The sequence below is a fragment of the Heliconius melpomene genome, chromosome 14 (assembly GCF_056956725.1).
Source record: "Heliconius melpomene rosina isolate 202511_hmr_F chromosome 14, ASM5695672v1, whole genome shotgun sequence".
NCBI lineage: Eukaryota > Metazoa > Arthropoda > Insecta > Lepidoptera > Nymphalidae > Heliconius > Heliconius melpomene.
Window position 1 is genome coordinate 3,256,993 of NC_140402.1, and position 13,993 is coordinate 3,270,985.

At 32.5% G+C, this 13,993-nt stretch overlaps 2 protein-coding genes across 6 annotated transcripts in view; both read right to left on the bottom strand.

Moving 5' to 3' along the window:
- The window catches only part of Pde8 (phosphodiesterase 8), a 149,731-nt gene extending 143,331 nt beyond the window's left edge, over window positions 1-6,400 (bottom strand). Inside the window, exon 1 of the mRNA XM_085197224.1 lies at window positions 6,245-6,400. The gene's annotated coding sequence lies outside the window, so the exon portion shown is untranslated. The remainder of the gene's footprint in view (window positions 1-6,244) is intronic.
- Window positions 6,401-11,185: 4,785 nt separating this feature from the next.
- LOC146531974 (protein dead ringer-like) overlaps window positions 11,186-13,993 on the bottom strand; it is a 123,424-nt gene continuing 120,616 nt past the window's right edge. For all 5 annotated transcript variants that reach the window (XM_085197208.1, XM_085197207.1, XM_085197206.1 and 2 more), the window contains 3 exons: window positions 13,840-13,978; window positions 13,257-13,480; window positions 11,186-12,788 (listed from right to left, as the gene is read on the bottom strand). In XM_085197208.1, the coding sequence (XP_085053334.1) occupies window positions 12,661-12,788; window positions 13,257-13,480; window positions 13,840-13,978 (491 nt within the window). In that variant the 3' untranslated portion in view covers window positions 11,186-12,660. The remainder of the gene's footprint in view (window positions 12,789-13,256; window positions 13,481-13,839; window positions 13,979-13,993) is intronic.

Genomic DNA, 13,993 nt, shown 5'->3' on the forward strand with positions numbered 1-13,993 from the left:
CAGACATATATTTAACATTTAAGTAATAATCTTCTTCTTCTTCTTGTTTCTTTTAAGTAATAAAAAGAGCAAGGCGAAGCGCGGCATTAAAATCAAACAACACGCAATGCCTTCAGAATGCGGTGGAAAGTGGGGAACGGAAGTGTCTTAATGGGAACGGAATGTCACATACGTAATGTTAGGTTTCCAGATTACCTCTGGTTACCCTGCTATGCTATGGGGAATGCAACAAATAACAAGCAAATTACTTTTAGAAGAACAAAACGAAGTTAGTTGAAAATATAATATACAATTGAGTTCAGTTCAGTACAAAACATTTATTTGGGGGACCTAGTATAATAAGTGCGATAACATATGCTTGGAACAATGCCCGCTTTTATTTGTTCTCTGTTTTTATCGCGGAAATTAAATCCAAAACAAATAGCGAAAAATATGCGGCTAAATAATAGAATTAACCTTCATCATCATCACAAGGATCGGTGGAAGGAACAGGGGAACTTGGTAAGACACTAATTTCAGGACTGTAGGCGAAATTCTTGAGGCATTGCGTGTTGAGTGACGGAAGTCAATGTCACGCTTTACCTCGTTACGAGAACGTAAAAATGAAATTAATAAATATTTTATTCTCTCGAGTAGGAATCGAACCTGCCACTGTTGCGGTAGCAACCACATGCTAGTGCCTATGCGTGACGACGGCCTTGGTTAGATTATACTTACGTTTTTTTTTTACTTTTTAGGCAGTCCTGGTGCTGTAGAACAGCCTCAGTAAATGCAATGATAGTGAGTTCGATTTCAAGGGATGATTAATATTTAAATTCCTCACAAATTGGAAAAAAAAGCGGAGAACAAAGTGCTTTAACACTAAAATGCCCGCACATCACCTCTCATGAGATATATTCTAAGGATGCGATAAGCGGGATAAGCGTGAAGCTGCATTGTTATAGCGAATCCGTTAGAATTGCCGTTAAACGAGTAAAAGCGAAGCACGGAAATAACAAAGAAAAACGTTCTATCGGTAAGCGGCAGCATAAAAGGGATTTTTATGATCCCTACATTTGATCTAAAGTACTATCTGGTCGTTTCCGCTGCACAAATCGTACTGTAAGCCGGTTTCATATAATTTTTATCTTCGTTTATCTCACAATTTATCGTTTTAATTTTTCATAGCTATACTTTTATCAGCCATTAATAAGAAAGGTCTTTATCCGTTTTTTAGCTTTATGCTGTATCCCGCATGTCGCAAGGTAGGTAGAGACAACCTAGTGTGAAAACACTCCACTCCTCATTCTCCGCCGAATTCAAATTCAAAATTCAAATTCAAAATATTCTTTATTCAAATAGGCAATTATTACAAGCACTTTTGAATCGTCGAATGAACATATGAACAAAAAGCTACCAACGGTTCGGAAGGCAGTTCTGCTGAGAAGAGCCGGCAAGAAACTCAACAGTTGCTCTTCTGGAGGGATTACGTTTTTCTCGACACAAGATCGAATTAAATAAATTTTAAATATTAAATTTCCTCAAGTGGGAATCAAACCCACAAACTGTCGCGCCTACACATTTTGCGTCCTTGCATCACACCTGGCCTCAATGTCTTCGGTTTCCTCACAATTTATAATTTTTATTTTTCATAATAATATTTCTGTCAGCCATTATAACAAGGAAACAATTCAACATCCAAGTTGCTTCTAATAATTCATTCCTTCGTTTATGGTAAAAAGATCAACATAAATTGTCAACATATGCTTATCTTTTTTATATCTTTTCTTTTAATATTTCAATGAAATTTCACATACTTGTAGATGATAAAGACACTAGAAGCTCGAAACCGAATAACGAATTAAAATCTGATTCAATAATTAAGGGATTATATTTAAATCCTTAATTGAAAGATTTAAATCAATTGTGTTATAATCAACGGTAGCTTTTGTTAGAACTATATCAACAATGAATAGGTAAGGAGTGTAGGATTATATAACATATATAGATATATGTTACCTAAACGGTATTGTTATATTCAAATAGGTTATAATTATTTGTAATATATTCATTGGATCTCATTACTTAATAAAATTTTTTTTTGCCTCACTTATTTTGGAGGATAGAATTTGAAGCTTAAAAACGGCTCTAAATAGAGATTCCGTACATTTTGGAGGATTGTGACAAAGGAACCTACTGTCGAGACAGTTCGTTCAGCAATTTTCATCCAAGTTCGCATTGTGTTGCAGAACGAGTCTATAAGTAAAAGTGTGATGATTATTCATAACCTCAAATAAATCCATCCAATCAAACGAAGCCATCGGACCACAGAAATCAGACTCCATCGTAGTACAATTGTTAAAAGTCTGTATGTTAAAGTCTATATGTATAGGTTCAATTTCTACACTAATAAGATTCTCTAGCATCTTTTTTTCTCTGAAAAGTAGTAAGTTTCACACATATTATGTTTTCCTATATTCCACATAAAATTTACGTATGAATATATAAATACAGGAGGTTATAGAGCAAGTAATGCCAGGAGGAAGCAGTCAATATTTGTATACACAAATATAACGAAGCCAGTAAAACAATATAGGGTACCTACCTACGTCAATAGCTTACCAATACATTTTGATTTCGATTTATTTGTATTGACAGCGAGCTCAAACGTTCCATTAAAAATAAAGTTCCTAAAAAGTGACATAAGTTTTGAAATGTAAAAAACTGCTTTTTTTTTTTTAGTTGTCATCGTTTATTATTGCCGTTTTTTTATCGAATATGCTGAAATTACAAGACAAACCTAGAAATTCTGAGAAAATATTAAAATACAAAATACCGATACCGTTATACACTTATACATATAGGTTTTTCATTTATATATGGTTTAGATCCCCAGATTAGAGAAAGAATTAATTCCTCTTCCCTGCTCTGACAAGGTAAAACGCAGCGTTAAGTTCCGCCACTCAACAAGCAAATAAACCAAATTCATATTATAAATAACTATTCAAAACATCTAACCCACACCTCAAAGCAATATCTCTACCTTTACATACAAAACACTATTGATAAGCAGAACTATTTACAAAGTAGGCCTCGCTATCAGCAGAACAGATTCCACAGAAAATGACGTGAAACGTCACGTCACGTCACGTCAAGGAACCCGACGAGTACATAGGAAGTATCCGTCGTGAGACTGTCAACACGCCAGCACGATCTAGCAATTAGCGAGCTACGGTTACTGATGAACTGCTCGTATGTTTTGTTGAGAAATATTGATATTATAATCTTATTGAGGCCAGTCGTGGCGCAGGGGCTTAAGAGTTTGAGTCCGATTCTCACTCGAGGAAATGAAATATAAATGTATCCCGCAAACAACAGGCTAAGCTAAGGGAAAGTTCCCTATCACTAAGTAGTGATAAAACCCTTCGTTCCCCTCCGACGCATTCTGAAGTCTTTGAATAAGAGGCTAACCTCAAAGCCGCTTTGTCTCGACACCAGAGCAAAGAAATAAAAATATTAATTAATTCATTTCATCGAATGGGGATCGAACCAATAACCTATCGCATTTACAGCCACACCTTTGTGGCATTGCGCCACGAATGGCCTCTTGTTATTATCAGATGCTATACAATGCTATAAAATGCTATAAATCAAGTTATACAGAACGAGTACGAAGTAGGTATTATAAAGAGAACGTGTCAAACCAAAGCAGGTCTACCAGCACTCGCGCTATAAGTGAACACCTCACTAATATTATATTTAGCACAAACTGTTTGCGATTTGAGATCTGGAATGACGAAAACATCGACTTACGTGTAAATATTATGTTTTAATATATGTTTACTGAAATAAAAGTTTTAATTTTGGTCTTTATAGGTTATTCGTATCGTATTTTTAAGTTAATTGGACAATAAATACCATCTTTTTAAGGGTTTTATTATGTTTTTTAATTTAAGAAACTGAATTTGACCCACTTATAATACAATGATATAATAGTATGGCAGCCGGTCCTTTGATGTACCCAGGACATGGTGGACCCTTCAGGGTTATCAGTGTGCTAGTCGAATTTAAGTTTATAATATAAATTAAATCTTAATTTAACTATGACAAATAATTTTAGCTTATGGTATGTCTATATATTTAACTAGCGGCCTGCTCGCGGTTTCACCCGCGTGAACTATGTTATTATCAATTTCTGTCTCCATGACTACGTCCTAGTGACGTTTATGCAAAATTTGAGACTCCTAGCATTTGTAGTAACGAAGTTTCATACAAACTTTCGACCCCAAAAACAACCCCTTAGAAATCGAATATTGCAAATTCCCGTCTTAGCCAGCACCTATGTCCTATAAGTAACTCCTATGCCAAATTTCAGATTCCTAGCACTTGTAGTTTCTGAGATTTCGTGATGAGTGAGTGACCTTTCGATTTTATATATATAGATGACACCCAATTTTAAATTTAATAGTTTTTTTTTAAAAAATAACAATGTTTGATGTTGTTGATGATTGTAGATAACCAAAAATTCTAACTATACCTTCCTTAGATTTAAGATTTATTGTAAACCTAAAATTGAAAAAAAATACCCTATTTTTTTTATTTTTCTAAAAAACCATACATTTTAGTTTTACCTTCAAAACACAAAAGATACCTAGAACCTAAAGAAAGAAAAGAAAAAGATACCTAATACCTAGAACGTAAAAAAAAAAATAACATCAAAACATTATACAAATACAAAAGGAAAGCTGACGATGAAAGAAAACTGGATAATCATCTGCTATACTAAATATGGTATTGTAAAGATTTTTTCATATGAAAGAGCGAATAACTCAAGATCTAAATCAGTGAATAAATTTTACGTTTCCATTGCTAATATTGAAGCTATAGCATGAAGAGGCCAGTAACTGATGCGACTGGTAGTGGGTTCGAGGAAATTAAATATTAAATTATTTCCACTCTGGTGTCAGAATACGCAATGCCTCCAGAATTCGGAGAAAATGGAGAACGGAGTATTTTATCACTAGGTTCCCTCTGCCTACCCTGCTGTGTGCGGGCAGAACTCAACGCAGCGGTGTGTCTTAAATAAACATGAATATGAATATAATAAGTTTTAAATAAAATAACTCTAATTTCTATTTTTACTTTATTTTAAAAATGTGACTTTTTTTTGTATAAGTCATCTAAAGTTAACCAAACTAAGGTTACATCAATATTATACATAAAAAAAAACCTTCGACTAAAATCGAACTCGAAAATAGTCAAGCATGTAAATGGTAAAGCACTTTCAATATTAATATTTATGAAAATTTTGAAACCAATACAAGGAGCGGACGTTTACAGTCCTAGGAATAGAATTACAACTGCTCTGTAAGAGTTGCCTACGCCGGGCCGTGAACGCCATTATGGCTCAGTTGCCACTTATTTAAAAGCAACGGTTGCACGTTCAAAGTTGAAAGAATAATTATATTAATAATAGTGTTTTCTCGAAATGAATCTACGAATTTCAGCACTTCATTACGCAAAATAAACAGAAAATAGACAAATTGTTATAGTGTCCTCTATATGTGAATTAAAATATACTAGTAATTTATATTAATAACATATAGTAATGAATCTTTAGTGTTATACATATTAAATATAATAAAAAATATTAAAAAGAAAACAATGATAAAATATAATAAATAAATAATCTGTACAACTCCGAAGAATATCACGTAATGTGTATATAACCTATATTTTATGTTTTTACATCTGTTTTTTTAACAATTTCGTTGCCCATTTTTGCCGAATTCTCGAAGCATTGCGTGTCGAGTGGCGGAACTTAACGCCGCAGTTTGCCTTGTTCCCAGAAAGACGAAATTAAAATATTAAATAATTCATTTCCCCGAGTGGGCATCAAACCCGCGATCGGCTTCTTAAGTCACCTATGTTCTTTAAATATTTTAAGAAAAGACACTATAAATATAAAAGAATTATAAAAAATATAAACTAAGTGACACATTTTTTTTAAATATATTCTATAGTAATAAATAAGAGCGGTTATCGTACATTTTAACATTGGTATGTTTATTTGATAACCGCATTAACTGGTGACGTCAACCACTAACGAAAATAAAACCTACAATTTATTTACAATATTAAATTAATCATATATATAAGTATATTCAATTAAATTAATATTACATTTAAATTGCGCACACGCAGAAACAGCAATTAATATTTTAATATAATTAATAAAATTTAAAAAAAAAGATTTCTAAGTTACCTGTTCCCGACTTTAGACACAAAACACAAACACATACACAGAAATTGAATTTGCTAACTCAAAACACTAATTAAAAACAAACTGACTTTATATTGATATAGTTATTATAAACGAATATTATAACGCGGTCGCGCGAGACATGCGACTCCTCCGACAGACGCATCTCGACTGACGGTCCCCGCCGCCCGCCCTAGACTGCCGCCCTAACATTTTAATATTGCTTATAAAATTTTATTTATATTATATTTTTTTTAGCTTTTGTCCATTTAATAATTAAAGTAATTACTTTTTTTAATATATCTAGGTTTGTTATAATTTTGTTGAAAGTGTGTAATTTGCGTAAACATTATTGTTATTGAGGCTGATACAGGCGTGTGATTATAACGTGACGGTTGTAGATTCGATCCCCATTCGGGTGAATGAATTATTATTTTTTATTATTATCATTTCTTCGCTCTATTACCAAGACGAAAGCGCGGCGTTAAGTTCCACGACTCAACACGCAATTCCTCGAAAATTAGGCAAAAGATGAGGAACATATCTTAACACTAGGTTCCCTACTTAATTTAGACTTAACCATGACTTCTAAAATATTTGTGAATTCAAATCCTTCTTTCTACAAACGGCTTAAAATAAGTATACGGATATAACAAAGAAAACACATTGTCATACATAACATATAGTATCTTATTATAAACGATAAAAGGAGAATAGAGTAATTTGTAAGTACGTAACACATTGAGGAGGGCTCAGAGGAGGGTGGATTATACAGGGATTATTGGCTACCAAAACAAAGGATTATTATTTCTAAATACAGTAAGTGTCATACAAAAAACAAAATTAAATACAGCTCTTTAATATATAATAAATATTTAATATTTATTTCTTTAATGAATTATCACACATGATTTTGAGAAACCCCCTTACCCCTCGAGGAAATGAAATAAAAAAAATTAACTATCTTTTTTCAATTTTTTTTTAGCGGAAAATGGGGAACGGAGTGCCTTAACACTAGGTTCCCTCTGCCTACCCTGCTGAGTGCTAAAGCATGAAGTTGAAAGAAAAATTACAATATATTTAAAAATATTCCAGATTTATATTACACATTTTCACATTTACTTTTCATTAGTAAAACATAATATTTATATTATATGAAATTAATTTCACCCACAGAAAGTAATTAAAAAAATTTAATATTTAAATTTGTGCCTACAGATGTCGATAAGGTATGTTTTCATATCAACGTTGTTAATTAATATTCATTATGTTTCCCTTGAAAACACTTAACTGTATTAAAATTATTAATTTGTGGGTGCGTCTGTCTGTGTATGAAAACGAGTTTGAGTACTTATATCTAATAAATAAATGAAATATAAATAAATAAATAAATAAATATCTACTGTATATGAATAAGATTGACTGACGCAAAAATGGTTTAGTAGCGGTGGTGTGGTGTGACAATAACGCGATGGTTGTGGGTTTGATCCCCACTCGAGAAAACGAAATATTTACTAGAATTTATATTTCCGTTTCGTCACTCTGGTATCGAGGTACAAACGCGGCGTTAAGTTCCGCCACTCAACACGCAATGCTTCCAGATTTCGGCGGAAAGTGGGGAATGGAGTGTGTTAACACTGTTCCCTCTGCCTACCCTGCTGTATGCGGGATACAGCGTGAAGCTGATTTATTTTATTTTTTATTTAGTCATTTTGTAAATGCCACATAAACCTAACTAAATATGACTGGAGTCATATCTAAATACATAAACTAAGAAAAGTCAAAGTTTCTAGATCTATGTTATAACTACTGACCTCACTTCCGCTTTCAATTTATATAGGAAAGGAGATTTCCTGCGTCCCGGCGGCGGCGGGCTCCTCGGTCACCCGACGACGTTTAATCTAACTTAAAATGTCACATTTTATAGTATTAGTTAGACATTTTAAGACAAATTTTATGATACTTTTATTATGATTTTATTAATTAAATAGGATGGAAAATTTATTTTTTATGTTTATTTGTTAATTATGTTTATATTTTGAGTTTCACGCAGGATCCCGCTTTGAAATGTAGGCGGAGATAATTCAGTGTCACGTCCGTATGTTTACTTTCAGACCATTTTCGTCGTTGCGTCGTGATTTACGGAACTTAACGCTACGATTTGTTTACAAGAGCGAGAAAACGAAAAAATAAATATAAATAGTTCCGAAAAAAATTATAAACATAGTAGATCAGAGTGACCGTCAAATTGTAGGAGAAAAACTCGGAGAATAAGTTATTTTCATCTCTCCACTTTGTTATGGCAAATAGCGGCGTTGGGTTCCACCACTCAACACACATTGCCCCTAATTTAAGGAAACCGCTTATGAGGAAATGTCTCAATAATAAGTCAATTGAAGCGAAGCTCAAAATATAAATAAATATATTGTCGATATTATGTACATTTTCACTATTTTAATACTTTTCGATTGACATACATACTTTATTGAAATATCATTGAAAAACAAATTCGTATTCAGAAGTTACATATAAGAGTCGCAAGTATCATAAAAAGTTTAAGGAACTTTTGTATAAAGATATTTAATAAACAACTTTTTGAAAGGAAAACATCTCTTTGAAAAACATTTATATTTATGTAGGTACCTACTTCTCATTTTTAAGGAGATTTAGCTTCGTAATATCTTTGCGCTTCGATTTTTATCCCGATTAGAAGAGTAGTCAAAGCGAATCTAGTGTCCAAACACTCTGTTCTCTCCGTGTGGATTCAATATATCCCAAGTCAGCCCTTACCAGAAGTGTAATCGTTTCCACTAAAGCGATTGACCCCACTGCCATATTGCGCACGACACCCTTTTTACTTTAAGGCTTAAGCGGTCGTAGGTTCGATCCCAACTCGAGAAAGTGAAATATTTATTTACGTTTATATTTCCATTTCTTCGCAAACAAAAAAATTGGCCTGAAAAATTTTAAAAGTACTATATTTATATACATTATAGATATGTAATTAATACCAACCATGTAAAACAGTAAAAAACCCTAACCAAAGTAAAAAAAACAAACAAAAGTAATACTAGCGAACCCACTACCATCACGTGATGTCACCCCATTTCCCCAGAATGCGTTTCGGCAATACCAGCTTATCACACGCACTGCATTGTTACGCTGGACATTTCAGCCAGTGGTATCTAGTTCCTTAATGAGTTTGTGACATGCTAGTGTTTGAATTCTATTTTTTTTTGTGTTACTGTTTTCAACGCCGCGCTTCTTGTCTCATTAGTGGAGCGAGTAAATATTAAGTATTTCATTTGCTCAAGTGGGAATTGAACCCATGACCTAGTTATGCGCTCATCCAAACCCTCAATATTAGGTTAAGAGAGATTATTCCGCTGGCTCAGCGAGACCACCGGAGTATTCTCATTATTGTTATAAGCACTTTTATTGTTTTGTAAAATTCACGGTAAATGTTGCAATTCAATTTATTTTTTCAATAGAAATGTTTTAGTTTTAAGAATTAATATTGTATAGATTTCTAAATGGATCAGATGTATTAAATAATTTTAATTTAAATTAGGTTATTATTTTTAAAAAAGTAAATTCTCAATTAGAAAGTTTAACTACCTATCGTGTTTAAGATACTGACTATAAACATTGTTGTAACTGCTTCTTTTGTTTCTAGCTTATTTTAGCCCATTTTTTTATCATTATCAGAGAAAATAATGTAAATTATATATTAAAACATACTTTTGAGTTGAAAATGTATTCGACAATCATAAAAGTCAATTAATTTAAATAGGAACCAGTTACGCCAATTCGAGAATATTAAGGACATTTAGAATATTTTATTTCAACCTTATTAGTAGGTATTGTCTAAAAAGAAACCGTAAGTAAGAAATAAATTAAAAATATAAATAAGATTCAAACTAAACTACATATTTTTAAAGAAAAAATATTTTTTATCTATATTCCAGAAACCACACAAATACAAGAAGAACTGATACGACAAAAATAAATATAAGCTTAGCTTAGCTCAATCTCGCAAAAACCTTTAGGGCAAAAAGCATTTTATCATTTTAATACAAACGCTAACGTCCGTCTGTCCGGAACGAAATTGTTTAGATTTCTTGTTTGGTTTCGCAGTGATTTCTCATTTCCAATCGATACCTATATTGCAGTTCTACCGTGAAAATCTAATTTGGGTCGCATCGTTAGATAGAAATTAATTTCCTGTCACAAATTTGATGGTGTTTTAAGTTGAAACTGTTTTAGCACTAATGAGATTCATGTTATTGCAATGTCAACACGCAATCTCAGGTATTTGGTGGAAAGTGTGGAAGTAAGTGTTAACTAGAAACTTAAGGAACCCTCTGCCCGAAATTTCTAAGATGAATGAAAAATGCTTTAACACTAGTGTTTGTGTCTTTTCTGCTCAGTGCGTGAAATGTGTATAAAGAAAATATATGAAAAACAAAAAAAAATATAAAATAGCGCCGTCTATATTACTAAGAACAAAACAACTCTGAGCTTATATCAAAAATATTTATTAAAATTTCTTTGCTCCGATAGATGGCAGTTTATGCAATATCTTTTCTAAAAGTTCCTTTTAAACATGTTAGATGGAGTTAAGTTCGCTAAAAATTATGAATATTTAATTTTTTTCCTCGATTACAAATTATATGCTGAGGGCAAGGCAATAAAAAATTAAGAAAATTTAAAATTTCATAATTCTTCATTCATTTCTTCATTTTCCTTTTTTTTATACTTCTCATATTATTTAAAACTATATTTGATAAGAAGTTGTTTTAAATTTTAAAACAAATTCTTATCACAAATTTAATTTATATTGCCAGTAGTAAATATGCACTTTTTATTTTCTCGAAAATTATTACTTTTAATGATACTTATTTTAGAGGACACATAGTGTTAGGAAAAAAGAAACTATATATATATATCATTATAATATTTATTCATGTATATTATTTGAATACACAAATTTTTGGTGTAAGACGAAAATCGTTAACGCATCTGGCCGTCACTACCTGCAATAGTAGGCCATGTTGAAAATTTTCTTAAAAAATATCGTACATCAGGAATGTACCACTACGTAGCGAACAACTCGACCTAGTAGGCTAGTATAAATCGAAGTTTACAATTAAATGTTATTAAAATCAATTAAATTAATAAGTAAATTAATAAAATCAGTCATTTACAAAGCATAACTTTACATTACTTCCCTACTATAATAATTATACGCTTATATCGATTAGATAAAATGTGAGATTTTTTTTGTTTATTTTGGATACCGTTTATTGCACTTACATATACATGTGCCATACTGAATGACAATAGTAGTTTATTCTGAACAGATAAATATTTTCTTAATTATAAAAAAATAAAAAAGTTTGTGATGGCGCTGTCGGTAATCGGCTGGCGATTCTCGTCCTTAAATAACCGATAGCCTATTAATGACAGCCGATTATCGACAGCCGATTATTGACAGCCGATTATCGACAGCCGATTATCGACAGCCGATTGCCAACAGCCGACTTCCGACTGGATACTTCATTATCATTAATTACTACGCTACACTAGGGAAATGGCATAAAATTGTAATTTTCTTGTCTTGCCACACCACACTGGGTAGTTGGCTGCTAACTTACAAACTGCTTACAAATATAATATAAAACATTAAAATTGGTGTCAATACTAAGTTTAAACTATGCAGAAAGCTACTTTAACATATGGAAATAACTATTACTTTAACAAGCTTCCCACACAATTTAAAAAATGACATGTAGATATTCGAGACTTTTAAGTTCAAATATTGAATAATAATTAACTGTCTTCGCAGTTCGTATGATATTATTTATTTGTTTTATCTAATTCAGCAACTATCCAAGACATTCAACTATAAATAACTAAATTACAATACTGTCACAAGCAACATAATTTATACACCATGTACGGGAACACAGACAGACAGACATACGATGCGATACAAATTGTAACTATTTACAAAAATTTACATAGAAAAAACTCATATAAAAAAAAACACCGTACTACCAAATTATAAATAACATAATATAAGAAACTATATTTACAAAATTGTCATCCGACCAATCGAACACCGATAAACGGTCGGTACTGTCTCGGCAGTGATTTATATCTCTTCTCTCTTCTCTCTTTCTTTCGACGATGTCCAATTAAATTGTGATAAAATAGAAAATAAACTTAATTTTCCTTTATTAATACTATTGATAATATGAACTCATTTTCTATCATTTTCTAAATCAACTAAACATAGTGACAGTTTACTTCACTGATATACAATTTTAATATTAATTTTAAGCTATGGCAACACAATTTTTTCGATATATTACCAGTTATTTATCATTTTTATATTATTAAAGACTTATTAATAATTAAGAAACCATTTGCCGATGTCCGTTCTGTCCGTTGCCATTCTGTGAGGGGAAGAGGACACCTTCGTACGTGACGCCGTTCAGCTCGATTGAGACTACTAGTTGTTGGTCGCCGGTGTTTGCGTCGCCTGGGGAAGAGATATAAAGAAATTTATATAAAGTTTATTTATATGTAAAATTATATAAGTTTATATAAAATAAAAGATAATAAATTATTGATATAAAATTAAAAGAGGTGGTATCACTTTATTACTCTGAAGTTAGCTTTTTTTGAACTTTTGCGCATTGTTCACTTAGAAAGAAAATGTAAGTAAAACTAATATTTTAAATCAAGTTTGCGCAGCCATTTATAGCTAGCTTCAGGGCGTCCATTAGACGGCAATCGGTATTTTCATTTACTCGTTCTGGTAGACGGAGAAAGAAATGTTTATTATTTTCATTTCTTGGCTCAGATAACAAGGCAAAGCACGGCATTTTCATTGAGTTAGTAGTTTTCCGCCTGAGTTCGATGGAAAATAGGAAACTTAACTTCCCCCTGCTTACCCTACTATACAATGCACAAAGCTTAATACTAAACAAAATAAGCTAAAACTCACCTCTCGTAGTAATCTTAAAAGCAGCCCCAATCCCATTATTGACATTCCCATTAACGTGCACCCCGCGCGGCGGCGACGAGTGCGGGGAGGATGTAGGGCGCGCGGGGGGCGGCGAAGGAGGAGCGCGGGGGAGGGGAGTGCGCCGCTTGGCGGGCGGCGGGGGGGAGCGGCACGCCTCGCGCTTAGTTGGTAGTGTGGGGCTCTCGCTGAGGTTTAGGGCTTCGCTGTAAGTGAGAAATTTGTTTTGTTAATTAAGAAATTAAAAAAAATATATAAAAATACTTCAACGACTCGTATTTTAAACTCTTCGAAAGAAAATAATAATTAGAAATTTACTTGCGAATAGATTTTAAATTAAAGACTTGATTTTGTAATTTCTTGATATTTTTTGGGTTAAGAAGAAAATAAAACACCAAATTTCTTATGACCATCCGATGAAATGAATATATTTAAATAAATTAAAAGCTTATTTGAACTCTTCTTTTTAACTTGAAATTAATTAAACTAATCAATTTCTACTTTTTCATTACACACTAATCTCAAAAATCCCCCAAAAAAATAAAAATTATAAAAAAGAACTAACCGTTGTGGTTCCAAATCCGGCTGTGGGCTGTTATTGTTGTTGTTATAGAGTGACCATAGAGTAAGTCGTGATACGTCGATGGCTGACAGCGCCGCGTCTCTTGGAGACACCATTGGAGCTCCTGGGGGGGATTCCGACCCTGAGGAGGAAAAAA